General features: G+C 32.2%; 4 protein-coding genes across 6 annotated transcripts; all 4 read right to left on the bottom strand.

Annotated features, from left to right (window-relative positions):
- Positions 1-1,700: 1,700 nt before the first annotated feature.
- LOC128672381 (trans-Golgi network integral membrane protein 1-like) lies at positions 1,701-8,310 on the bottom strand. Its single transcript, XM_053749500.1, has 4 exons — positions 7,244-8,310; positions 6,723-6,821; positions 6,112-6,233; positions 1,701-5,906 (listed from the first exon to the last, which is right to left on the bottom strand). Exons 1-4 carry the CDS (start codon positions 8,157-8,159, stop codon positions 5,769-5,771), a joined length of 1,275 nt encoding a protein of 424 aa, XP_053605475.1. The 5' UTR covers positions 8,160-8,310; the 3' UTR covers positions 1,701-5,768.
- Positions 8,311-8,449: 139 nt separating this feature from the next.
- LOC128672382 (odorant receptor 94a) lies at positions 8,450-13,529 on the bottom strand. Of its 3 annotated transcripts, XM_053749502.1 has the most exons (9): positions 13,271-13,529; positions 12,927-13,056; positions 12,186-12,390; positions 11,778-11,900; positions 10,776-10,898; positions 10,357-10,456; positions 9,529-9,633; positions 9,235-9,387; positions 8,450-8,728 (listed from the first exon to the last, which is right to left on the bottom strand). In XM_053749502.1, exons 1-9 carry the CDS (start codon positions 13,451-13,453, stop codon positions 8,663-8,665), a joined length of 1,188 nt encoding a protein of 395 aa, XP_053605477.1. In that variant the 5' UTR covers positions 13,454-13,529; the 3' UTR covers positions 8,450-8,662. The 3 variants fall into 3 exon arrangements, with proteins under 3 accessions (XP_053605477.1, XP_053605476.1, XP_064292213.1); XM_053749501.1 differs by having other exon boundaries at positions 8,450-9,387; XM_064436143.1 differs by lacking the exon at positions 9,235-9,387.
- Positions 13,530-14,902: 1,373 nt separating this feature from the next.
- Positions 14,903-19,871, bottom strand: LOC128672399 (odorant receptor 94a-like). Its single transcript, XM_053749527.1, has 9 exons — positions 19,689-19,871; positions 19,360-19,489; positions 18,405-18,609; positions 17,774-17,896; positions 16,746-16,862; positions 16,555-16,654; positions 16,212-16,316; positions 15,415-15,570; positions 14,903-15,034 (listed from the first exon to the last, which is right to left on the bottom strand). The coding sequence occupies exons 1-9, from the start codon at positions 19,869-19,871 to the stop codon at positions 14,969-14,971; spliced, it is 1,185 nt and encodes a 394-aa protein (XP_053605502.1). The 3' UTR covers positions 14,903-14,968.
- A 2,976-nt stretch (positions 19,872-22,847) lies between these two features.
- On the bottom strand, positions 22,848-26,793 carry LOC128672400 (odorant receptor 94b). Its single transcript, XM_053749528.1, has 9 exons — positions 26,567-26,793; positions 26,233-26,362; positions 25,459-25,663; positions 25,140-25,262; positions 24,857-24,979; positions 24,623-24,722; positions 24,368-24,472; positions 23,321-23,476; positions 22,848-22,974 (listed from the first exon to the last, which is right to left on the bottom strand). Exons 1-9 carry the CDS (start codon positions 26,747-26,749, stop codon positions 22,924-22,926), a joined length of 1,176 nt encoding a protein of 391 aa, XP_053605503.1. The 5' UTR covers positions 26,750-26,793; the 3' UTR covers positions 22,848-22,923.
- Positions 26,794-27,841: the final 1,048 nt, after the last annotated feature.

Raw genomic sequence — 27,841 nt, 5'->3', positions numbered from 1 at the left:
TCACTTGCCGCTCACCCCAGCTTTGTTTTATCACAATGGACGGACACGAAAACACACTTGTAAACAATCATACAATTCCATAGAACTTGTTATAATAAATGAAAAAGCAAAATATTTTCAGAATTTATGTTTTCTAACCATTCTTTGAGAAAATTTGATTAAACAATAAATTGTAAATATAAACGTATATGCTAATTTTCATCGAGCTGTTTAAAACGTAGTGATTATATCCTCTTTGGAGCTGTTTTTAACTGAAGGAATTGATAGATACCTACTTACATGGAATTAGTGAAAGGAACTCCGTACAACAAGTACCTACTTACTAAATCCATGTGATAGTTATCTAATATGATGAAACAATGTGACTAAGATTTTCGAATAAAAAATTGAAAATAAACTCCATGTTCAAAAACTGTTTTGGTGAGTAAGTAGGTAATTTCATAATTTGTGGCAAGCAATCAGAAGCAAGTTTCGAAAAATAATAATAAATAATTTGATTGGCCGTGCTTCACCGCACTCTAAATCTGTTAATTATATGACACCAACATTTGCAAACATAGGTATTTTTAATATGGTAAACGTAACAAGACTGATGTTCAATCAAATATTGCATATTACTTCAATATAGGTAGTAAAATTAAATTCAGATTCAAATAATTCATTTGCTTAAACAGGGTAGTACCTATCTAAGGAAATATTAAAAAGTTACTATTACACCCACACCTTCATTAATTATATCAGCAAAAAAGTTCATATATGTAGGTACAGTACAATACAAAAGTTTAATGGTACATTTTGCTTATTAAAAAAATGATCAAAAGTTATGAATAAAAAATATACGCGATGGCGTGATAACCGTGATAAAATAGATGTCTGATGAATCAAGTCGTAGCCAGTCAGGTGAACGTAGAACATCGACCTTTTGACAGCAAGTTGTTTATCAAGCAATGGGGATGAATCAGGATAAAGATGGAACATGACAATGTGTTACTTCTATTTTATTTTTTTAATAATCATTAAAATAGAAATGATGCGCTTAATATTTTAATTTTTCCATAAATAAGATAGACCTACACAATAATATCTGCTACGGTCTTGGCCGTGACGCTGATGGTGCACCCAGGATCGGCCCCCGACGATGGAACTGCTCAACGGTTAACTGCACGAACGCCACGGACATGAATTTTGTCACGTGTTGAATGATACAAGATCTCAACAAGTTTATGTCAAAAGCTTATAAAAACCTTGTTTTGCGGAAGAGTTCGTAAAAGTAAGTAACAAATGTATCGTGCTTGGTTTTTTCCAGCATGGATGGACCATGGAATTAGTAGGTACTCCATAGTACTTACTAAATCCATGGGATGGATACAAACCGCAGCGACATCTACCTGAGCTTGCTGAGAATTTCACATTTTGCATACACGCACTTGAAAAATTGTCCTTCACGAAATGATAAACTGATACAGACAGGCGCTAGATGTCGCTGATCAAAATGTGAGTAGGTCGAAGAGAAGTAATACCCTTATTTTGTAACTCAACCCTCAACTAATTTTGATACAGGGATATTTGATTCTTCAAGTCGAAGAGAAGAAAATGTTTAGGTACCCTTGATTTGGGCCCCTCAACAAATTTTGATAAAAGTCAGTCCAAATCCAAGGCACACAAAGCTACTGATTGTATTGTACAATAAAACATCAGCGTAAATTTATGATGATTTATTTTGATACACTGTGAAATAAACTAAATCTAAATTTACTATAATTATCCCTTATAGGGTTAGTTTCCACAAAAATAAAAGTTAAACTATTATAATCACAAAAGAAACTGGCATTGCTCAGTTATAGTTAGCTTAATTAAAATTAAACAAATTCTATTGCTACCTCACAATCACAACCGTGATAAAAAACGGCTGAACATTTTAATCGAATGTTATATTATTTGTGTAATGAAATAATTAATGCTTATGTCATAAATACCTATCGAAAACATGAGATCGTCTCATACGTATAAGAATTTTTATTTTATTTTTTCAATATAGACAATCTTACCTGAAAAACCAAAATGTTATATCATATTCTATTACATTACAATATTACAACTAATTAATAATGTTACTCAAGTAAGTATAATTAAAAAAAAGACTAAAGTCAAACGTGCCCAGCATTTTTAAAATTAAGAAATATAAACACATATCGCAATGTCGTTGTTTCACATGTTTAAGTTTTAAAATGATCTGAAATTTGTTCGGTAATTATTCGGATCATTTCAGAAATGTAGATTCAATTGCTGTTTTATGCATATGACTTGATTTGTGTATTCAGTTTCAAATAAAAATTGGAATTTCCAAAATACGATGTTTGCATTTTAAGACAGATGGATCATAATATTTGTATCGTACAACATTGCAATGATGTTTTTAAGTGTCATGGCTCCCTCGTTCGCCAAAACGATGATTTTGCCAACGTCAAGGTTGAGATTGACAGGGAATATAATATGTTATAATATCAAGTTCAGTGTGTAACCCATGGATTTAATAAGTACTTCGGTGGAGTCCCTACTAATTCCATAGTGTAACCTGACTTGAAAAGGAAAGTATGACGACTTTTTTTATTGTCATCTGTCTTTTTATAATCGTATTATAGCATGGATTTAATAAGTACTCGGAGTACCTACTAATTCCATGTATGTTAGTTAATTTTTCCTCGTTAAAATAAATATCCGAATGAAAGGGACAAAACATTTATGTAATTAATATTCATTTTAAGTCATTATAATAAAGTGGAAACGAAATGTCTATGGTACCATAAAAATGTATGTGCTCTGAGAGGAATAGGTTAATAATGCAGTATCTTTTTTAGTTAAAAAAAAAACAACGCATAATCAGACTATTCCTAATTTATAGTAAAATATTCGAAAACCGTTCATATAAAATATAGACTGATGAACAAAACAAACAAGACGTATTGTACATAAATTAATTTGTGTCGTCTAATCAAAAGTTCACTTAGCGAAATTTATAATAAATCCTAACATATAATCTTAACCTAAGTAGGATACCATTGAAGTGCATATTATTATAGATTTTGTAAAGTCACTGTAAGAACAACATTCCAGGATCATAGTTTAGTTTAAGTAAAAATCCTTATTTTAATATATATAAAAAAATACAGCAAGTGTTAACAAATCATACTTAAGGTTCTACCGCATACAATAAATACTAGCTGCACCTAACGGTGTTAGCCGTGTAATTATGAAAAATAAAACACTTACCTAGTTTTTATGCACAATAGCGCCATCTACTTTAAAGCGCCCTTGACTTTTTGACCAAATTCTACGGAAATTGCGTATTTTCGTGTTTAAGTAAGTTAGTATCTAAGGTATTAGCTACCTCAATACAAAACTTCATAATTGGCGCAGCCATTTAAGCTTGTAGATGTAACAAACATATACACAAACTTTAACCTTTTTAATATTTGTGGGAGTAGGATGGGATTAAGTCGCTAAACAAGAAATTACGGAATATTAAAGAACACTGGTAGGTGCGATAAAATTCGATAGAAATTGTACTTTGTTAATCCTCAATTGTTATATTAAAAATTATTTGTTAGTGATTGAATTGAATTGTAATTAATCGTTGTTATCAAGCGTTATTGATTTATAAACATTTCATTTCATAGCATAAATGATACTCGTTATAATGAAATAAAGTCACATCGAAGAAAATTAATAATTGCAGCTTGAAAAAAAACAATGTAAACGATTTCAAGATTAAGAACAGTCTTTTGCATATTTATAGAATCCCTATAAATAAAAAAGGCTAAATAATCTACATTAAGTGAAATTAAACAATAAAACGAAAAAAATCCATGTTACAACTTTTGATTCCGCAAAATATATTTGTTATGCAGATAGATTTGTGTTTATCTTAAAAATTATTGAATTCGCAATTCAGTGTAACGTGCAAATATTTTGAAGTAATCATTTTAGAAAAGAAGTACAACATTTTGTGAATATACTATTAATAGACTTCAGTATAACAAGAAAGTGAAGAAAATAAATGAGGAATGAGCGCTGTCTCCTGTCAGCTGGCCACACTGGGTGTTTATCAACCAATCTTGATTGTATCCATTCTATTTGGTATCGCAATGGCAAACAAATAGTTCGTTGAAAATCCGTGACTTACTTGTGATATTAAAAAGGTAGAGGCATAACTTTTTTACAGTAAAGTGGGTAAACGAGTATGCGGGTTGCCAGATGGTAAGCAAACACTGCAGCCCATGTAAACTTTTGGTCAAGTGTAGCACGTTTAGTGCCGGTTTGCATTTCACTTCTCACCATCGAATCGATTCGAAGTGAGACGCAGCGAACCAATCACATTGTGATTCGATAATGAGAAGTAAAGTGCAAACCTACATATACTTCGCCCTCAGCAAACCGATGCGTCCCGATCTCGAAACTATTAGGATACACCACTGAGGGGAGTTTATTGCATAGTTTATTTATTATTTACAATCTTTATTTATTGCCATGAATAAAAGCCAGGAAAATGCCATATATTTTAAACGTCTGGAACGTTTAAAATATATGGTATGGCTGAATATTGAATACGCCAAAATGTAGGACAGCGTATTTTGACATTGACAATAACAGTTTTTACAGCATGACTGATGCTGTTGACTTGTGCATCATGGCAACGGCTTTGCGTTTATGTCATCTGGGCCGATTTTAGCGTAATATTCCTTATCAAATTACCAGAGCAACGTTTCATATTATGGCAGTCACTTTCTTCAATAATTTATTTTTATTTAATTCTAAATATAAAAACTATATCATTTCTAGGACTAGTTATTCGTATTGTTCTAGCAATGTTATTTGTTAAAATAGAGTCAGATTGACAAATTTTCATTGTATGCTTAGTAGATAGAACAAGACAACTTTTGGTCAAGTTTATTAAATAATTATAACAAATAAATATAACCTCAATACATTTCCTAATCAATATCACAAGCGAGTTCGAGATTTCGTTACCTACAGCCTTAAAAAAACAATGTATAAAGTTAACACTCACTAAACTTATTAGCATCCGAAGAAATTAAAAAATAAAAACTTGAAACCCTCATTCGAACGTATTTTAAATCATACACCGAGAAATCTATAGACAAGGTAAGCCACATGAGATAGAACTATTTCACACAAATTTTACGACTATCCGGTATTACTAGTCTTGTTTTCAAGACTAGTAATACCACCTTTTTAGGTGGCACGCGATAAGGGGCAAAAGATATTAGCGTTCTGTCCCGTTTCTCCTCGTACATTTTCTACATGTTCCTCTTTCTTGTATTAGCGAAATGGGAAATAAGACGATGTCTAGTTTTCTCTGTCTACATTTGAAATGGTCGCATAATAGTTGAGCTGTTATATTTATAGACAATATTTTGTAGTAGGACTTGTCAAGTTTAAACTGACATGTCACTATGACATTAAGCTTTGTAAAAAACTATATGCAATTGGCGATAGCGTCGCGCGTCATTTCACACTAAACTAGCCTTGCTAAGGCTGTTGTTTCCGTAATATATACCTTGTTTAGGTGTCAATATATACAATCTTTACATTTTTCTTTGAAATACTTTTAACACTTTAAAACCAATATAGTGAAACTGTGTACCACATTTTATTAAAATCCGTCGACGTACGCCAACTCACATCGAAATCAAAAATGGAAAACGACGCACGCTACGCCGCCGCAACGGAGCGATGGAGCCGGGCTCTTAGTATATAATCTTGCTGGGTTGCGCGGAGAGGTTCCCGCTCATCGCCTGCTCCAGGGTGTCGAGGCGGCGGTAGGCGTGACCGCGGCTGTTGCGGCGGCGGCCGCTCTGACGCCCTTCCACTATCAGGCCGAGGATCTGAAAATTATAAGTAAAAAAACAAATACGCATCTAGGTATTAAAATAACTAAACACAATAATTAAAATCAGTTTCATAACGTAATTTTTTTTTACATTCTCATTAAAGTATATTAAAAATGCTTTTTGATTACAAAATCAAATAGGACATATAAAAAAAAGAAAAGCTTGTAAAAAATAAAAATGGTAAGTCATTGATACGTACAACTTTCGTAACTCTGCCTTTATTATGATAAAGTATGTAGACCAAGACCACAAGAACTATTGCTGTCAAGAAGAACGGGAAGAAGTGATCATCCTCTGGAGTCAATTCAGGTGAATAAAACTCTGAAACACATTAAATTATTTGATTCAAACATAATCACATCAAAATGGAATGAAACTTAAGTTAAAATTCTTTAGTTCCATTATTCACAATTCTGTGGCCGAATAATAAAAAAATCTTGCTGGATCACACCAATTTATTTGCTATTGTCCAGTACCATATTGTCTAACGTACTTGTGATAGCAAAAATATTTTGATAATGTTGAAAGTAACAATGGTTACATCTGAATAAATACTACCAAGGCTAGTAATACATTCATATCAACTTAGAGAATCATATGAATGAAACTTTAAATTTTCAATAGTTTGATACATGCTTGAATAAAATAAGATTCATTAATAATTAATAAAATAAGACGCAGCTTCTGTCCGGTAAAACCATAATAAATTATATACCTTCCTCATGACTCACCCTATCTGTTGGTGAAATCTGTCATGTTAGATTCTAATTTTTATAAACCTAAGTATACTATTATCAGAAAATAAATTACCTTTGTGAGTGAATTCAGCAGTTTGAATTTCTTTAGGAACGATAGGATTTTCAGCCAAGTCACTATCATCTACATTGTCTTCATCATCTGCATCCATTTCTGAAAATTAATAATCACAAAAACTTAGTATCATAACTGTTTCTTCATGTTTTGTTAAACTATAGGTATATCAGTAACGGAGTTAATAAGGGAAATCTGGATGTGGAGGAATAATAAAAAAGTGTCCATAATAACAAGCTCTGCATGCAATATTTAAAATTTTTTGTAATTCATTGAGAAGGTAAGCTTATTGGAGTGTAAGAGTAAGAAGTATGGTATTAAAATATACTACAATTCACATGAACATACCAATTCAGACCCTAACCACAGTGTAATAAAGTCCTGTCTGTGCCATATGGGCTATATATAACCCAAAACCTATTAGCCAGCTACTGGATAACAATTGAAACCTAAATATCTTCCATTTTTCTCATAAAAGAAATGGTAATGGTAATGGTAAAAATACTTTTATTTCCACTCACCATTTGCAAAACTTTCCTCTCCATTATCATCCTCAATCTTATGACTTTGAACTGGTTGAGGTTTAAGCTGAGATGTTACATTAGATTTTGTATTTATAGTTTCAGGTTTATGAGCAACATTATCAGAACTCTGTTTTGCATTTTCAATTGTTTTGAGTCCCTGGCTGGGTACATTAGTGCTAACAATAGTAACAGTTGGTAATGTTTGTGCCAAATTTGCTTCAGAAGATTTTGATGATGTTGGTACTTCTATATCGCTTAGGTCTTGCTCTTCATTTTGGTTTAAGGTAGGTGGTTGTTTATCAGATATTCCACTCGTAACTCTTTGACCTGTCTCTGTATTGTTCACTTCCTGTGAATTTGCTCCTACAGGACTTTTATTTAGAATGCTTTGTGATGTTGTTTTTTTAAGGGGGTTCAATTTTTTCCAGCCCCAGTTGAAATATTTACAAAACTCATTGGTATCTAAGCTGAAAACGTCATAAACTCCACACAACTTTTCACATTTCACTGGGTCCTGGAATACTGATGACAAACTCACATTCATGCCATAATTACTCGAAAATGTCCAATTATGAGCATAATTACACAAATCATTTACATCGAAAACTTTTTTCACTTGGATTAAAAATTCTTCTTCGTTCAAATCAAAATTCTTGGTTTTGTTGATGGCAGAGCAAAGCTGACTATTTATATCATAAAATATTAAACACTGATATTGCGTGTTATGATCTGGATTCGAACAATTTTGTAGTGCCATTTCTATTTGAGACTTTATGAAAAGGTTTCCACAATTTTTGCCTAGACTATTTAGTAAATTGGCTATTGTGGTTGATGAGGTTTGTAGAACAGCGGGCGCCCCTAAACTACTTGAATACGTATTTATCAAAAACAAGGCAATCACGTAACGTATCATGATTATTTGAATACAAGCTTACTAATTATTAGGTATTTGAAAAATCCTGATAAGAAGTACACTTTCTTAACGTTGATGAAATAAAATATAAACGACGATTATTTTGCTTTCCTTCTTAATTTTGCTTGACATGTATCGAAGTGAATGAAAGAAAGAAAATGTCAATGAGACAGCAAACTGTCAATGTCAGTAAATAAACATAAAATAGACCATAGAGCACAACTTTTTAAAGGATCTCCGCTGTCGACGGCGTTGGATACCGACAGAAAGTCATAAGAAGCTATCTGCGGAAATAGGGCATATTACGCAAAAATCAGCGCAGATAGCGCTAATGGTACAACGGTACACAAACATTGCCAATGGAGGCAAAAAGTGTCAAAAAATTGTGTGAAAAAATTGTTGATTGCCATTAAATATTGCTAACCGCTGTTGATACCAGGGGTACTTTTTTTAAGTAGCTATGGTATATATGTATGTATGATAGGTACATATGTAATAGTTATTTATTCGCCTCTCTCTGTTTCAGAATTTTTCAAGAATGCGTAAAACGTATAGGAGCTTCGAATAATCTGAAACAAAAGGTGCTTACGTTTGTGTACTTAATAGTAGACACGTAAGAAACATGTTTTAGGCACAGACATTTAATTGAGTTTTAGGACATGGTTAACCTAAAATAATAAACTAGCGTCCCGCCCGGCTTTCCTCGGATAAAATCATATTAAAAAAGTACCTACCTAGGCTACTCTTGAAGGTTATAACTAACCATGTCTGTACCAAATTTTCATCAAAATAGGCCCAGTAGTTTTTGAGTTTATTATTTATAAACAAAAAAGCAAATCTTTTGTCTTTGTAATATTATAGCAAGTACCTAGATAAAGTATGAATGTACTTTTATAATAATTATGTACGATGAGCGGTTAGGTACATATACCTAGGTACTAAGTAGATGGCAACACTAGGTTGTTGTTGGCTGTTTCTCCGTTTCCCACTAATTTTAATATAAATCCCTAAAATATGATGCACAATAAGTAAATACTGTATGTTTTATCCGCTCAGCTAGTGGTACGATATTTACCGAAACATATGTACTATTTGCAAGTGGTATTAACGACCCTAACGGCTGTATAGGTCTCTTTAATCGTTCCATGAAGATGATAAGCATGCGGCGATGTTTCATAGGGAAGGCCAGCCAATCTGTTGCATATGCGGATGTCATTATCATGTTACTCTAAAACATACATAATGTTTTCATTCGATATAAGTACTTGCAACGAAGAAAAAGTAAGCTGTCAGTTAATTTTTAAAAGGCGGTCGAGTAGGTTCACACTTCACTTTAGTTAAGATTATAATTAGATAAACAGAAACTTACTTCAATTGTGATTTCATTCCCAAAATAGCAATATATAAATAGTTCTATTAGGATGCAGCTCATATAAAATATCATTGAGATAAACTCCACAGACACTGGATTAATCTGAATTTTAAAAAAGAAACAATTATAGGTACCTACAGACAAAAAATGTAGGGCTGTAGGTACAGACCTACATATTTTTCATTTTTTTTACAGACAAAAAAAATGTAGGACATCTTTTTCTGTACTAGGTATAACTGGCAACGATAACACAATAACCAGTGGTCATAGCTTGTAGTCAGCTCAGGCCAGCCATTGGTTGGTTTACCTACGAAATGCACACGTGCACACTAGCGCCACCATCACATCGATTTATTTAAAATTATTTCTAAAATGATCTGTACAAAGTAAGATAAATTGTATATTAACAATATATTATTTTTTATTTTTTGCTAATAACTAAAAGAAGTTTATTAAAACTGTGATGTTGGCGCTATTATTGTACGGTTATGCGTAGTCCCAAAGCGTGGGTTACTGGAAATATTATGTAATCTGTGCCATAGTTAAGTACATTTATGCTACTAGGCAAGATTGGAACTAGTACTCTCTATAACTTTTTGATGTATTGTTATCAACTGGACGAGATTGCAATTTGATATATTGATGCTAAGTAGGTATATTATGTACCTATGTAGGTGTATTATGTTTATTATGTACCTACCTACCATGCATCAAACAGTTCTTGGGGGTATCTACTGACTCCAATATTACTTATATTAGGTATAGCTTCGTAGTTATATAAATAGGTAGGTACATAATATACATTGTTTCTGTTAAAATACTTACAGAAACCATTCTGTAGGCAGATGTGCACAATATCCACCCACCCACTACGAATTGGTAAAATATAGCCTTTCCGAAAATTGCTTGTATTTGATTTATCATCCTAAAAGCGACAAATAGTTTAATGAGGTGTAGGTATTATATACGTAAATATTGGTTTTTTAACATTCAACGCAGACTTAAATTTTAAATCATCATTTATCATAATTTCTTCAAAGGTAAGTAAGTAAGTTTTTTTTATGTTGATCTATATAAAATGGTAGGTAAAATAATGATAATCTGTGGCACAGGTCTATATAAAATTAGGTGCCCTCAGTCGATCAAATTCGTGTTAGTTATAGGTACTTACTTATTTAACTGTACCTATTGTTATAGGGATAAGTACCTATATTAGGTAGGTATATATTATGAATAAAACTTACTTTACGATTTCTCGGTGATGAATTATAGTTTTTATCAATCGAATCTCCAAATTTTCAGAAAAAGAGATTGGCGTCTCTTTCGACTGAATTTTGCATTTTTCTACGCAATTCTCAAGGTCGCATCTAAAATCAGTAGGTGTTTAGAAGGTACAGTCATACGCCTGATGAATATTCAAAATTAAGTAGTAGGTAAATAAAAAAAAATAAAAATAAATAAATGAGGACAAATCACACATATTGAGCTAGCCCCAAAGTAAGTTCGAGACTTGTGTTATGGGATACTAAGTCAACGATACTATATTTTATAACAAATACATACATATATAGATAAACATCCAAGACCCTGGCTAATCAGAAAAAGATCGTTTTCCATCATGACCCGACCGGGGATAGAACCCGGGACCTCTCGGTTCAGTGGCAAGAACTTGACCACAGCGCCACCGAGGTCTTCAACCTCCTAGGTGATATAATATATATGAATAGATGAATCTATTTTCGAACCTACGAAAATAGATTCATCTGTTATAACCTCCGAAAGGCGAACCTACTAAGATAGCCTAACGTACCTACCTACATTATAGGGAACTTCTCACAATGGTGGATATTTCTGCCCGCAGATGTCATCATGTTTTATTTTAGTCTAATAGAAAAGTGATAACCTGCAACGTCTCCTACTTTTAATTTAATCAGAACAAAAACGCAAATTGCATATTTACGAATGAGATTGTCGACGAATTAAAGTCATTCAATTACCGTCTTTATTATTTACATCAGTAGGTACGTTTATGCATTTTATTTTTTGATAACGTCACGCGACGGACGTTCTGGCTTCACGTGTAAAAGATAATAAATTATTCTTACACCGAAACCTTCCTCTGGAATCACACTATGTATGACGCGGCAGTAGACTTTGTTTTATAATATGTAAAGGATAAGGTATAATATTATGGGTAATATGCAAGATATATACAACAGGTAAAATAATGGAAGCAAAATGCGGACCTGAGAATTGTCATCTGAGTTTTACACTGTTCCAACAGATATACAACGAAACTGTCAACCGTTGAGTTGCCCAGAGCAAGTAGGGATGTTTGTGCCCACATGTAGAAAACAGCAAAATAGAAGCTGAAAAAATAATAAGCTATTTAAACACAGGAAACCCTCACAATAGTTGATTAGTTCACTATTGTATATGTGACAACTTACAACTAGTTGAGATTAGACTGTAGGTACGGCGGTCTTCTCAAAAGACATTGTCACAGCCTATAGGCGATATGAAAAAATCGATAAAATCGGACACAAGTGTCAATAACACACTCGAGAACAAAGAAAAATAGATCATAACTTATAGTTTGACTGTTGTACAGACCTTCTTCTGAAGGTCTGTACAACAGTCAGATAACAACTTACTATGGATTAACATTGACATCAAACGGCAGCCATATCGCCAATTCGATGGATTTTCCTTGTAAATGCTGTACGGTCGGTTGCAATCCCCAAAGAAAACAGGTGAATAGAGTCATAAGGTTGAACAAACGGACGAATAATAAGCCGGCGCGAATTGTGTTCAGTAACGGGGCACGGTGTTCTACCTCTCCTTGGTTGTAGATAGGACCTTAAAAAAACTATCAAGTAACAGAAACGGCTAATGATGCGATTAAGCGAGTGCATGCTCATTCTATAGCTTTCGAACTAATGACAGGACATAGTCCATGGAGTGGTATGGTCTATGGTCCATGTGGCGTGTGATTCCGCCCTAGAATAGGACGACTCCAAATTCTCCCGTGGATGTAGTACGAACCGGCTAAGGGAGACTTGCCTAACAGCTGATAGGATATAGGATAACAATAGCGTCTCCAAACAGAGCTGAATTCAAGAGCTCTATGGGGACGTACATGTTTAAATTAAAGGTCATTTAAGTCTAAGGAGAAAAATAATCCGATTAGAGCCATGTCCCATTGCTGCGTTGCTCTTTTGCATCCATCGTCACGTTGACATCCGTCGATGGACAACGCAGAAATTGTTTGGAGATTCCACGTACGTAAACGCACGTCAGTGTCAAAGCCTATGGAAAACTACGGATCACAACGGAGCTTCGACGTGTGCGTACGGAGCACGACTGAACAATGAGGCATGGCTCTTAGAACTCACCTTTCGTAATTAGGAGCATATCTTCAATTTGATCGGATTTCATTCGTATTACGATAATTTTGAAAATATAGTCAGTGTATGTTAGTAATAGAAATATTGTTTCGATTACCTTGTCAGCGTTATGTCTTCCCTAAGGAAATACAATGCTATTTAAACAAAAATGATAAATATAGATAAAGAGGGTAAAAACTGTAAAGGGTACGGTAAATACACTTCTTTCGATATTAGATCTTTAAAGAAAGTTGTCTAAACACACAAATTCAAAGTCAATTTTACAGAAAAAATAAAATATATGTAATAAAAAAATATATGTAATAATAAGAAAAAAATCTCTGTCACTTTACTTCATAAATTTTCATAATTTCCTGAACAGTATACAGCAAAATAAAGAAGAACATGATGTATCTGTAGATTCCATGGAAAAACTTCTTGATTTTTGATGATTTAGGATCTATGGGATAAATCCCTAGCATTTTCAAAAAGGTTACGTTTCTATGTAGGCTTAAATACGACAATTGTGATTCCATAATGTAAACTTTGAAGGATCTTAATAATGTATTTTAATAAAATTTTTGAGACTTAAGTAAAACGATTGATCACTTTATGCAGAGGGATTAAAATGAGGTAAAAAACATTCTACAACTTCCTTTATAAAACCCATGCATTGCATAATTTAAATGTTATTGACATCTATCATTAAATAATCACTTTTACACCTTCAGAATTGGGATTTAAATTATTTATAAGCGCTTAGAATTCATGGTGTAAGTACATTTGTATTTTGGAATATAAAAGTATCCAACTAATATAATTTATAGATATATATTATACGTTATATATATCTAAAATTTGGACGTGTATGAGCGATGTATGATGTACAGCTGTTGTTGTACAGGCAGACTTTTCGCATTTATAACGTTACTGGATATGGATGTTAGCAGATACGGATCCATCTTTCAAAAAATGGATGTAGTTGTCACAGCCACCGAAAATTACTGACGCTTTACGTTTTCGCAAATCAACGAAATGGTTACATATAAAGTTGGAGTAATTTGAGATTTTTTTTTCGAGGTACTAAGTCATTGAAGTATTACGACATTTTTTAAGATTTTTAAAAATTAAACGAATTAAATGGTTTTGTTCTACATTTGTTATGCTTTTTAACTAAATAATAATGAGATGAAATAATAAAAGTAAATTAATAATGAGAAGAAAAAATAAAATATTTTTATACAAAAATACGAATGTAAGTTTTACGCGTTATATAAACTTTTGCAACGAAGCCTCTCCGACGCTTAACGGCAAACGAAGTAACCTGAAAAATTACAGATTCTAGATATTTTACATAGGTCCTTCCTATTATCAATGCCCGGTGGGAAAAGTCAGTAAACAATATTATACACCTACCTATTTGCAAAAAAAAACTAGTTTTGCCAAGTATAGAGTTTACTTCTGTATGTTATAACAATTCCATTTATTTTCTTCAGTGCCATATTCATGGTTCATTATTTATGAATGAGTTCCGCCCACTGTTTATAAAACAAACAATACAGTTTTCAACGTTCTGACACTAGTCATTATGTATTCTACCATTATTTTGTAAAACATTTACAACTATAGGCGCTAGGTAAAAAGATATATAAAAGAGGTGTCACTGAATAAGAAATTACGCACAAAACATTTAGTAATGTATGTTAGTCTGTAAGGTTTTTTTTATATGGATCATTAGCATGTATATTACTTTGTTACTTTACCTTGATATAAAGGAATGGTAATTATCAAAAGCAAAAATTATACTCCACTTTTTGATCCTTTATCAAAGTTGGTTAAAAACTTTCCATTTTCCCATTTTTTATAACATACAGTCACAGACGAACGAAGAGGAATATCACATTTTTTTTATAAAAATAAAGAAAAGTATTTTTCACTACGTCGTTTAATGATTTTGTTTACAAGGTTTACCAATTTTTTTAAATCCAGCAAGCCTTATAGACCGCGTTTTTGTGGATATCATTCACGATGAGGTTGTTAGTAGTAGCCATTTAGTTAGCACTGTCTTTGTGTGAATTTTTCAAGAATGCATAAAATGTATATGAGCTTCGAATAATCTGTAAATAAAAAATATAATAAAAAAAAATTACCACTATGTTTAAAATATAATTCAATTAATAATTCGTAACTTGCATAGAGTAGGTAACAAACATACATCCCAACAAACTTTCGCAATTATAATATTAGTATAGGTATAACTAGCTTCGTGGGTTCCCCACCTAACCCACGTTCACATCTGTACTCAAAGTTAAAGGATTTATTCTGAAATTAGATTTTTAGAAGGACTTTTTCATGTGAAATTTTAAATAATATAGTATTTCTCAAATAGGTAAGTAGTTACCTAGAAACTATTCAACTATATGCGTATTTAAAAAAATAAATTCGCATTTTAAGATTAGGAATTAAATAAAAGTAAAAAAGTAACGGGGAACATTACCGAAACAAAGGTGCTATTAGACAGGGGTACTAAGGACCCTGCCACGGGTCGTATTGGGTACTTGATCCGCTCCATGAACATGATGAATATACGCCGGTGCTTCACTGGGAAAAGCAACCAATCTGTGGCATACGCTGACTTCATCAACATGTCACTCTGGGTAAATAAAAAAGTTTTTGAAGCGGTGGCGATGTAGTTGTTAAAATCATCCGCCTGTGATTCAAAGGTCCCAGGTTCGATTCCTACTCGTGTCACATGAGTTTGTATATCAGACTGACTCATGTAAGTTTAGTGATATCATAGACCACCACCACTTGCCTCCGGTGAAGATTAGTTCACTAGTGAATTTGTGATGATTTGCCTAGTTGATTACTTTAATAGATGGTGATAGGTATTTGTAGAAAAATCATGTGCCTTTAGGCGGCTTGAATAAAATCTGACAACAGTGTTAGTAACACACTTCATAATAAAGAATAGAAAAGTCCGTGCGTCCACCCGCGTCAAAAATAATATGCCAAAATTGTTTACCTATTTTTTAACACCGTATGAGGTACCTATACTTAGGTATCGAACTATTTAAAAAGGTGAGTAGTTTTTATATATTTTATTGTATATACTAGAGTGGATTGCACCAGTCAACTTTGACGTTAAGTTTAACCTTCGCGCCTGCACTGATAAGACAAAATGGCGTACTTTGTAGTTGTGCTCATGTTAACGTCAAAATTGACTGGTGCAACCGAACCTAAAGCGGAATACGACGTGACATGAAAGGTAAAATAAATACCTAGAAGACTTACTTCGAACGTAATCTCATTTCCATAATAACAGTACAGGAACAGTTCAATTAAGATGCAGTTTATGTAAAACGCCATTGAGATAAACTCCACAGAAGCTGGATTTACCTAAAACCAGATTTGATGTCGTAAAAATTTTTTTTTTCTTTCTAATTAGGCTATGTACTACTATTGAGAAATAGATTCGGTAGGTATGTCAGATTTTAATTTTTTTAAATGTGATAAAGCATATAAAAACAGTAATAGAACGTCAACTTCTTTTTCAATAATGATAAGAAAGATTTAAAATATTAATTATACATATTTTTTAATATCCTTTTCTGAAACGGTTTGTAAAAATACTTACAATTACCATTCTGTAGACTGAAGTACATAAAATCCACCCACCTACAACAAACAGATACAAAACAGCGTTTCCAAAAATATCTTGAACTTTCTTTGCCATCCTGAAAATAAAATATTCATATAATTTGATTTTTTTTTCTTAAATATTATATGGTAAAGTTTTTGAACTGCAAAAAGTAAGATTAAACTTACTTTACAACTTCGTTGTGATGAATTAATATTTTTTTCATGCGAGTTTCAAGTATATCTGAGAAAATTTCATCATTTTTTTGCATTTTGCATTTTTCCACAAGATTTTCAAGGTCCAATCTAAAAATATAATGTATAACTTACAAAATACATATATAATGCGAATATTTTCCAATCCTTGGATACCTATAACATACACATAATGAAGTTGGAAACGAATGCTATTATCTACAAAAGTTAGGTATTTATGAAAAAACAATGCCCCATTTCGTAACTACGCAACAGAAAAGAAGCAAAATCAAAACTAATGGCCATTACACACTGTAAAAACAATACCTTCGACTTAAATACATATTTCAATTTGACAAGAAGTAGAACAAGGTAAAAATGTGCTTATATTATTCTGCAAATAAGGGCATAATATATTTTGAAGTTAATTTCCTCTCGGTCTCCATTTGAACTCATTTTTAATTCAATTTGTAATTCCGCTTTTGATGTTTGGATGTAAAAGAAAAATACTGCAATGTTGCTGAGTGGTCGGATGAATTTAATTTCACCATATTGGATGTCATGTTATTTTGCGCTAACAATAACGTTTTAACCAAAATAAAATTTCAAATCAACAGTAGTATAATATATTGGACTACTGTTTATTTTCAGCACCTTTTTACGCATGGTCGTAAAAATACGAAATTTCATACGATGTCTCGCATTTTTTCGCAATCTTACACGTTCATTTAGGTATACTTTTATAGATTTACTGTGGGTTTCTGGTGATAGAACTAAGCAGGGCTTGAATCTCAGTAGGTAGGTACACCAGGCTCACAGGGCCACATGGTGTGAATACAAACTTCACAGGATAATAAGTTTACAATACATATTATGTATATACATATTCAACTATAATATTTTATAGGCAATTATTTTGCTGCCTATAAATGAGGATGTAAAATGTCTGGATTAGAGTTCAACTATTAATTTAGTGAAAAATATACATTTGTTTACATTTAGATATACCCGCTATCACTTACCTAAGGATCGTTATTTGTGTTTTACATTGTTCAAGTAGAAATGCTATGAAGCCATCGATTGAGGTGTTACCCATGGCCAACCAGGATGTTTGGACCCACATGTACAGTATAGCAAAGTAGAAACTGCAACGCACGAATTTTACAAAATTTGGTAATAAATAAATGAAGAAAGTGGAATGAAACTGTTTATGATACTTTGTTTACTTAGAACGTAATATTATCAACTGAGCATAGTTAAATTTTCAGTGTATTCATTACACCTCAGACTCGAAACACCCAGGTAAATTGATTCAACTTTTTCGGTTTCCATGTTCACTTTGGTATAAATTAACCCAGTCATGTTTCATTGGCGGCTTTATAAATAATTCTAGGAAAAAATATCTCAAATGAAAGTATTAAATAATTAAATAAACTCAATATAATTTAGTTCAATTTAAATTCAGTTTAAATATTTATTTGACACAAATAATATATTGTTTTTCTTAACTAAAATGAATAGGATAATTATGTTGAGCTTACTATGGAACTTTATCATCAAAGGTGTAAGGATATTATAATTCAGGTGAACAAAGTAACGAAAAAAAATATTATGTTCTCTTCCTCTGAGAGCAAATGAAAATTGTATACGTACTATGGGTTTACATTGCAATCAAAAGGCAGCCATATCGGCAATTCAATTGGCTTTCTTTGACCATGCTGGATCGTCGGCTGTAGACTCCAAAGGAAACAGGTGAACAATGACATATAGTTGAACAGTCGGACTACCAGAAGCGATTCGCGTATAGTTTTTAGTAATGGTGCCCGGTGTTCTATTTCATCTTGATTGTAGATTGGACCTAAGGAAAAAATATTTGCTAATTTATTAATTTCTCGTAGCTCTCAATTTAATGTGTTTACTGATAATAAATAAATGTATAATATACAACTGTCCATATATTCAAATAATACAAATTGAGTTAGCCCCAAAATATATTCGAGACATGTGTTATTGGATACTAACTCAACGATACATTTTATAACATAATATATAATACAAGTCAATCTGAAAAACATCATTTTCCATCGTGACCTGGGATCGGGGATTGAATCCGGGACGTCCAGTGTAGCATGATGACCGTTATGCCACAGTGGTCGTCCGATTATGCCTTTCATTCCTATTCCATATGATCGTAACTGATGTGCTGGATTTTAAAGGAGTTCCAAAGCTTTATGACTGTTAAAAAAGTTTATACCAAACAATATTTTAAATATAGTCTTTGTAAATATAAATATATTAGGACGAATCACACAGATTGAGTTAGCCCCAAAGTAAGTTCGAGACTTGTGTTATGGGATACTAACTCAACGATACTATATTTTATAACAAATACATATATAGATAAACATCCAAGACCCGGGCCAATCAGAAAAAGATCATTTTCCATCATGACCCGACCTGGGATCGAACCAGGAACCTCTCGGTTCAGTGGCAAAGTTATATAAGTATAAATAAATAAATGTTATATAAATGGTTATTTATTATTATTTTGATATTGGGGTTTGTTATTATTTACACTCTTTATTTTTAGTTAAGCACCTAAGCCTACCTTTTGTGATTTGGAGGATTTCTTCAATTTCATCGGATTTTCTCCAAAGTATGAAGACTTTATAGATAAAATCCGTATTTGTTAGGAATAAAAACATCGTTCCCATTACTTTGACCGCATTATCTTGTACCTTAGGTGGAATATAAATATTTAGATACGTGAAAATGTTTAAAAACTGAAAAAATAGCTCTATTCAAATATTATCTATGAAAGGTAATTATTATATTTAATTATTGTGTAGAAATCTAGGAATCCAGAGTTATCTAGGCAGATTTCTAAAGAAGTAAGGTAAAATTTGTATAACTATAACAAAACTCAAATCATTTTACTTCGTGAACTTTTAAGATTTGCTGGACAGTGTACAGCAGAACCAAGAATAAAATGACTGATCTATATATCCCATTAAAGATTTTCATCTTTGACGATTCATAAGCAATCGGATACAAGCCTAAAATCTTCATAAGGTTTACACATCTCGCTAAACTTAAATATGATAACTTTGACTCGTTCATCGTCATCAAAATTTATAATAAAATGGTATAATAAAATGATTCCTCAAACTACTTCAATTGGTGCGCACAGTAAGAATAATAAGACACATTACAATATATGTACCTACTGTTGTTAAAATGTCACTGCTATACTTTATAATTAGTTTACAAACGTAGTTATTAAACATCATACATTAATTAGTTTTATAAAGATTAATATTTATAGAAATATCAGAACTTTGAAATGTACACTTCATATTTTCTCTTCTACTTAGTAAATGCAAAATAAAATATATACCAATAAATGTTTCATACAAAAGGATTCGTGAAATATCTATCTACATTAATAGATACTTTTTTGTTTACTAATTAATTTTATTTATGTAATGAGAAGGGAAGAAACGCATGTGTCAAAAAGGTGATAAATATGATTGTGGAGGGGAAGAGGAAAACTGAAGAAAAGATGCAAGGAGAGCGTCAGAAATGATATGAAAGCCTTTAAGGTGACATTATTCGTCGACCCCAATTAAAATGGGATTTGCCATGGTATATATATATTTATGGAATCAAAGCATCAATCAAATCGGGCAATCTATAAATATATTCCAAAACATCCTGATTGATTGAGATTTACAAGCAATATAAATACTAGCATTGTAATAGTAAATTTTAAAGTAATAGCGAGGAAATGTTGGTCATTATAAACTAGGGGAGATTTTCGCGCTATAGGTAACACAACATTATTATGATTAAAACATGCATGTGTGAATCGACGTTTTTAATAAAATTTAAGTTTAATGATGTATGATTTAAAATATGAATGAGGAAAGATACAATTTTTTCAACTGTGAAGAAAGTGTTATAATTTAATACAAATTGCCAACATTGCTTCTGTGCGAGTAAACTCACGTAGGCATTCACCTCTTCGTGGATCTTCTGTTGTTCATTCATTCAGTTCATTTTAAATACACATACGCCCACTGTTTTCAACAAACGACGTGAAATTATCGTCTTTAAGACGTTAATTACAATACCTACACTTAATTACACAATTGTTTTGTATGTAGACACCAAAACATGTCATTATCACATGAGATACGTATGTATACCTATTCGTATTACATAGCATCCAGTTTTGGTATCTGTTTTTGGGACACATTCGCGTATGTTTAATTTTTATAATTATTAGGTACTTTAATGTACCAAAATATAAATGTTTTAAAATTTCTAGTTAGCACAATATAAAAAATAAACCTTAAAATAACCTTAGATTTGGCTGTAAATAACCTGACTTGCCTCACAAAGGATATGGAGTACTCCTATTTTAAGGCGAAAGTATACGCTAATTATAATTATTCATATACTTGCCTACCTAACGAAAATCTTTTATGAAAACTATACGAAAGAAAACTGTAGTTTTATAGTACTAACTATTAATCCAGCGGAGAGACATAATGGTATATTCTACAGTCTATTTATCTATGATCATTTAAAAAATCACACAGTTGAGATAGCTCGGTAATGGTGCTCGACTCGTTCTAAAAGCTTTCTTTCTTTGTCACGTTTAGCTCGTAGATTAGAATGAGCAGTCGTTAGCGATGTGTTATTGCAAGGTTATGGCGCAATTAAATCTTAGGGTTTTGTTAATGTCCAGTACAGCTCATAGATAGAGTAGGTTGCACCAGTCAACTTTAACCTTTGTAAAAGTACGCCATTTTGTCGAAACAACGCGGGCGCAAAGAAAGAACTCTCTATTTTAATAAATTAAAAATAGGGACAAAGGGGGGGGGGGGGTTATTTATTTAAATAGGGAGGGGTGAGGCCACTAACGGAACTGTCTTATATTGAAAGATCATAATGAAGTGAAAGATATCGAACTTTATTTACTTAGAGTAAAAAGTAATTATGCCGTAGACAGTCCGTGGCGACTTCAATATGCGTTATGAAAATAATAAAAGACTAATTCATGCATTGAGTTGGCAAAAAATAAATTGTTCAACTTTTGTTATATTGCTTTTCTGAGTAAATACAAGCAATCTAATTAGAAACCATTCGGGAAAACGATCTGTGTTAACGACCAATCTATCTCGTATATACCTCTTAACATTTTTTAGAAATTTAAAATGTGTCGAATAGAATATAGTAGATTTAATTCATTTAAATTAGTAAATTGGAAACTACAAAACTATTGAAATCTCAGATTCCTTTAGCGTTATTTGGAAAGGCAAATGAAAGGCTTGCCTCGGTTTTGGGTTAATTCACATTCGATTCCTTTAGGAGTCCTCGTGTTAATTACTGGGCTCGCATCGGACCGAACTGAAATTCAGAGTTAACATATCAGTTAGCAAGCACTAAGTGCTAATAGGTACCTTATTTCGTGTTGTATTTGTTAAAAATCAGAGGGCGAAGTGTCACTTCGCAACGTCTCACTTCGAATTCGACGAAGTGAGACGCAACGATAACCACACTGCAATGTGATTGGTTTGCTGCATCTCACTTCGAATTGATTCGATGGTGAGATGTGAAATGGAAACCCACACTAACCTCTCTGACCTACGTAGTGCGGATTTGCTATTTATATCTCACCATCGAGTCGATTTGCAGTAAGGCGCAGCTAACCAATCACAGTGCGCCATTGTGACGCAAGAACAAACACACCGCAATGTGATTGGTTCGCTCCGTCTCACTTCGAATCGACGCGATAGTAAGAAGTGAAACGTAAACTCGTATTTCGCCCTCAGAAAAGTTTGAAATTTACTGAAGTTTAAATAGGGCGAGTTGCACCTTTGACGTTGACTTTAAAAAGTGCGCTGCGAAGCCGTCATAACAAAAGTCTACTTTGCGTTTTACTGCTCACTTTTTAGTTAACGTCAAGTCGACTGGTGCAACCTTCTCATAGTTTCAAATGGCAATATTTTTTGTTGCGTATTCCACGCAAGCTATACATTATAGAGTGCTGCACAATTGGTAAGGGTAATTGAATAAAACAAATGCGTAGGCTAAAATTTATCATGTTATCAATGTGTGAAGTAACTTATATTGACTACATTATACAAGTTTATTCTAAACTGTTTTAATTCGAATTTTTCAAAAATGCGTAGAATGTATACGAGCTCCGAATGATCTGTAACAACGTATAATCTATGAGAAAAACAATCAATAATTAATCTTATAAATTAAAGTTAAATTTAAATTTACAGCAATACGTAATTTATTTAGTTATTTAGCTTTACTAAAATAAGTTTTTTACAAAAATGACATTTTTTACACAATTTTTTATTGTTGTCAGAGAGATCTTATTGCAATAAATGTGTGATAAACAAATCATGTCCGTGCAGTAAACCGATGAGGAATGTCCACGTCTGGAACATTCCTAGGTGAGCCATCAGATCATGCTTATCATAATAATGCATTGTCATCCAATCCAAACGTGTGAACGTCTCAAAGTTCTAAAAAGCATAAATAATTACCGAAATGAAAGTATTATTAGAAAGTGGTATAAAAGAGCCAGCCGTTGGTTGTATAGGCCGCTTGATTCTTTCCATGAAGGCAATCAGCAAGCGACGATGTTTCACAGGAATCTCCAGCCAGTCTGATTCATACGCGTATTCCACTAGCCTGTTACTCTTGAAAAAAAAAAACATGAAAAAGAAAATTTAACAATAAAAAAAATAAATTAAGTTAGTGGCCAGATAAATGGTGATTTGACGAAGATTTACATATTTACTCTTCTTAAGCAAAAAAGTTAATCTACCAAAATTTAAATTAACGTTAAATCGTTTTACTTTTGAATGAGATTTTATTTTGCAAACAAGTGATTCATAGTCGAAGATTTTAATTTGTGCTCTAGAAGTTAAAATCTGTTATAATGTTATAATCCTATTATAATGTCTAACTTCATGGGCATATGAAAAGTAAACAATTTTGGAAAAACGAGTGTGAAATGTTTCACCGCAAATTAACTCCAGCCAGTCTGATTCATACGCGTATTCCACTAGCCTGTTACTCTTGAAAAAAAAAAATAACATGAAATTGGCCAGATAAATGGTGATTTGACGAAGATTTACATATTTACTCTTCTTAAGCAAAAAAGTTAATCTACCAAAATTTAAATTAACGTTAAATCGTTTTACTTTTGAATGAGATTTTATTTTGCAAACAAGTGATTCATAGTCGAAGATTTTAATTTGTGCTCTAGAAGTTAAAATCTGTTATAATGTTATAATCCTATTATAATGTCTAACTTCATGGGCATATGAAAAGTAAACAATTTTGGAAAAACGAGTGTGAAATGTTTCACCGCAAATTAACTGTTACTATATGTCGTTTAAGCAGTAATTTCTTTTTAATTTTTCACTCAATAACACAATGAAACTAATAATATAGGTCAAAGTACACAATCTAAACAATTTAAATGTTTTTACCATGGAATTAGTAGGTACTGGTGCTTACTACTTAAGTAAGCACCAGTACCTACTAATTCCATGGTACTTACTAAATCCATGGTTTTTACTTACTTCAAATGTCAGCTTGTTGCCATAATAACACAGCATAAACAATTCTATCAACATACAGCATATGTAAAACAACATTTGTACAAACTGCAGTGATGCTGTGTTAGCCTAAAACATATTTCAAATAATAATATAACTTGCAACTAATTTGTAAACGTATTTGTTTCACCACGTAGGTAATATACAAAAAAGTATATCAGGTTGTTTAATTTGACAAACAATACCCAAGTGAAAAAAGGAATGAAAGAATTTACTTACGCTAACCAGGCTATAAGCTGAGGTGCATAATATCCATCCACTAATAAGAAATTGATTAAACACCGAACTTCCAAAAATGTCCTGAACTATGTTTGTCATCCTAAAATAATAAAAAAAACACGAGTTAGGTTAAAAAATCTCTTGTTGTTGCATTTTACAGCAACTTTCCAGTTAATACTACTTAATTATTACACATAATTATAAGACAAAGGAAGAAAATATTTAGACACTTACTTCACAATTTCTTTATGGTGAATAATTATATTTTTCAGTTTCTCTTCCAGAACATTAGAAAAGGAATCTGATGTTTCTATCTCTGCAACTTTACTTTTTTCGACCGCGTTTTTCAAATCCAATCTGTGACAAATTAAGATTTCTTTGTTATTTACAGGCCCTATTATTCATAAGTTAAAACATACTTGTAGCTAAAATACGTTTTGTCTCTTTCTGTCAATAGCAATTATTATAAAGTGTGATAGTGCCGAAACATGTTTTAGCTGCTGTTACAAATTCTTACCTCAGAATTTTTATTTGAGTTTTGCATTGTTCAAATAAAAAAGCTATAAATCCATCAACTATTGAGTTTCCCGCGGCCAATATTGATACCTGAATCCACCAATATAGAACGCAAATATAAAAACTGTAAAGAAAAAAGTACATACTTATTTAAAATGTCGTCTCACAGATACAGTATCTCTTAGATAGATAGAGCTATGATTTGCAAAGCTCGAAGTCACGTTTACGGGAATAAAAAATAAACAAATTTGGAAATGTGGAAATAGTGACTTGCAGAATGATTAACTTCTAAGTAGCGAGTAATTGAGTTCATTACTTACTAGCAAGTTACATCAGTATCAAATGGCAGCCATATTTGTATATTGATTTCTTTTCCTTGATATCTTTCCAGGACTGGTCGAATGCTCCATAGAACCGCCGTGAACAGCGAAATATAGTTGAACGAGGAGATTATTCTTAAACTATCTCGAATAGTTCTCATGAGAGGAACTCGGTGTTCTTTCTCTCCTTTATTGAATATTGGTCCTTGAAAATAAATTGTTTACAGTGATCAATTAAGAAAATAATTAAAAAACCCATAGCTCTAAATCTTTAATTCTTGGCATATCGATATAGCATTTGGTAATCTCATCTACTTTATCCCTTACGGGGTAGACAGAGCCAAGATTTGCGAAACTCGTATACTAGTTTAGCGGCATGGCGGGCTTATAGGTGGAATTGAGATTAAATTTTGAATCGCCTAGCTGTGAGATAAGTTTTCAATTTCAATTCTAATTTGACAAATTTAATTTACTTTTGTGCTATTTGCATGCTATTACAAATAGCAAAATAGGCTGATCTTTTCTTTCTGTAATGAACATCTCCTGTACCCCTGTGTTTGTGGCAAATAAATAATTTTGAATTTGAATTTTGAATGTCAGTGTTTTGTCCTTTCGAATGGGCTAAACTGGAGATTCTTGTTATTCCAATGCATTCCCCTCATTGACGTTAACATATTGTAAGTACGCGAAGCAGTTGGTATATTCTTTGTTCATTGACGATTAATTATTTGTTAACACGTATACACATTATTTGTTAACATGTATATCGCATACCTTTTGTGATTTGCAGGACTTCTTCCACTTTATCATACTTCACCTTAAGTACCATTATCTTGTAGAAAAAGTTGACGTTCGTTATGAACAAACACATAATTTCCATTACTTTTTCTGCGTCACGTCGTTTCTGCGCAAAAAAAAATTATCCCACTTAACGTTTCAGGCTCAACTTCCTCCCCATATCGCATACGAGGCGTATAACGCCTTGAAATCAAAGCCAAATCTTCAAAACATTATAATATACTGGCAGACCCTAGGTTTCGAGTTACAAGAACAATAACCCGGGAACATGTTCAGATGATAAATAGATATAAGAGAAACGCCACTCAACTTCGTAGATTTTTAGCAGTTGTTGAGATGAGTACATAAAAGACATCAATAAAATTATGCATCTGTATATCAAATGAAGATTTTTTTTTATATTCGATGCATTCCGGTTGATTGGATAAATTCCGATTCTCTGCATAAACTTCACATGTCTATGGAAGCTTAAATACGACAATTGAGACTCCATGGTTAATGGTAAAAGTTTTTTAAAAATTTTAACGCGTCTACTCTGTTCACTGGTTTAAATTTTAGTGAAAAAGTTATTGTCTCATTCATCTTTTGTAGTCTATGATTATACAATTAAGGTGGTATTGTTAAAACGTCACTTCTGTACTTTGTAATTAGTAAACAAATGAAGACATAAATGCAGTTATTAATGTCATACATTAATTAGTGTTACTACAAAGATTAAAAATTTTATAGAAGTATTCTGATACTTCTATAAAATTTTTCTCTCTCTCGAAAGTACACTTCACATTTTTTCTTCTGTTTTGTACATACAAAAAAATGACAACCAACTAAATTAAGGATAACAATTATTTAAAAAAAATGCAGAATTAGTTGCAGATATCCATGTAGGTAGATTGATAGTCACTTTAATGTAGACTACTTAACATATTTTTACACCGTTTTTCTACGGCTCTGACAGGCGAATAAAACATTTATAAACATATTCCAACTGGTAGTTTGAGATATATTAAAGATTTATAAGTAATATGTATGTATTATGTTACTGGCTAAACCAGATTTCAGGATAAACTAGTTTTGCCTAGGCTAATCTAATTCTTCTCACATGCGATAGGATAAACTGGTATAGCCTAGGCTAAACTATTTCGTCCTATCGCATGTAGGAAAAATTTGATTGTCCTAGACCAAAATAGTTTATCCTGATAAAAATACACACATTCTCAGGATAAACTGGTATATACCTAGTCTAAATTAATTTAGCCTAGACCAACAAACCAAAGCTCTGAAAGAACATCAAAAACAAAAAATACTGTATTATTTGTTAGATCCAAATGTAACAAATAATACAGTATTTTTTGTTTTTGATGTTCTTTCACAAACAATAATTATCCAAAAGTTATAGCAACGAATCCTTATCGGTATAATAAAAAAAATTAATTTTAATTAAATATTATCTTATTCAATTTACCTATGTATTTATTTTGTCTTTCTATATATTCTATAATGTTTGGACTAGGTCATGCCAGTTTATCCTATCGCATGTAGGAAGAATTAGTTTAGCCTAGGCAAAACTAGTTCATCATGTAATCGG

This window comes from Plodia interpunctella, chromosome 9 (genome assembly GCF_027563975.2).
Source record: "Plodia interpunctella isolate USDA-ARS_2022_Savannah chromosome 9, ilPloInte3.2, whole genome shotgun sequence".
In the NCBI taxonomy this organism is placed as follows: Eukaryota; Metazoa; Arthropoda; class Insecta; order Lepidoptera; family Pyralidae; genus Plodia; species Plodia interpunctella.
The sequence above is the reverse complement of the archived record's forward strand: the minus strand, read 5'-3'. Positions and strand labels throughout refer to the sequence as shown.

What these genes read in the sequence shown, in the direction of transcription:
- LOC128672399 (XM_053749527.1), bottom strand. Translation starts at nt 19,871, where the DNA reads ATGAACGAGTCAAAGTTATCATATTTAAGTTTAGCGAGATGTGTAAAC. An exon ending in AATCCTCCAAATCACAAAAG is followed by an intron (nt 18,610 to 19,359) that starts GTAGGCTTAGGT and finishes TTTTTTCCTTAG; the next exon opens with GTCCAATCTACAATCAAGAT. An exon ending in CAGTCTACAGAATGGTAATT is followed by an intron (nt 16,317 to 16,554) that starts GTAAGTATTTTT and finishes ATCTGGTTTTAG; the next exon opens with GTAAATCCAGCTTCTGTGGA.
- LOC128672400 (XM_053749528.1), bottom strand. Translation starts at nt 26,749, where the DNA reads ATGGAGTCTCAATTGTCGTATTTAAGCTTCCATAGACATGTGAAGTTT. An exon ending in ACTCAAATAAAAATTCTGAG is followed by an intron (nt 24,980 to 25,139) that starts GTAAGAATTTGT and finishes AATTTGTCACAG; the next exon opens with ATTGGATTTGAAAAACGCGG. An exon ending in GCAACAAGCTGACATTTGAA is followed by an intron (nt 23,477 to 24,367) that starts GTAAGTAAAAAC and finishes TTTTTTTTCAAG; the next exon opens with AGTAACAGGCTAGTGGAATA.
- LOC128672381 (XM_053749500.1), bottom strand. Translation starts at nt 8,159, where the DNA reads ATGATACGTTACGTGATTGCCTTGTTTTTGATAAATACGTATTCAAGT. An exon ending in AGAGGAAAGTTTTGCAAATG is followed by an intron (nt 6,822 to 7,243) that starts GTGAGTGGAAAT and finishes ATTAATTTTCAG; the next exon opens with AAATGGATGCAGATGATGAA. An exon ending in TGCTGAATTCACTCACAAAG is followed by an intron (nt 6,234 to 6,722) that starts GTAATTTATTTT and finishes AATGTGTTTCAG; the next exon opens with AGTTTTATTCACCTGAATTG.
- LOC128672382 (XM_053749501.1), bottom strand. Translation starts at nt 13,453, where the DNA reads ATGGAATCACAATTGTCGTATTTAAGCCTACATAGAAACGTAACCTTT. An exon ending in ACTCAGATGACAATTCTCAG is followed by an intron (nt 10,899 to 11,777) that starts GTCCGCATTTTG and finishes TACTGATTTTAG; the next exon opens with ATGCGACCTTGAGAATTGCG. An exon ending in CTGCCTACAGAATGGTTTCT is followed by an intron (nt 9,634 to 10,356) that starts GTAAGTATTTTA and finishes TTTAAAATTCAG; the next exon opens with ATTAATCCAGTGTCTGTGGA.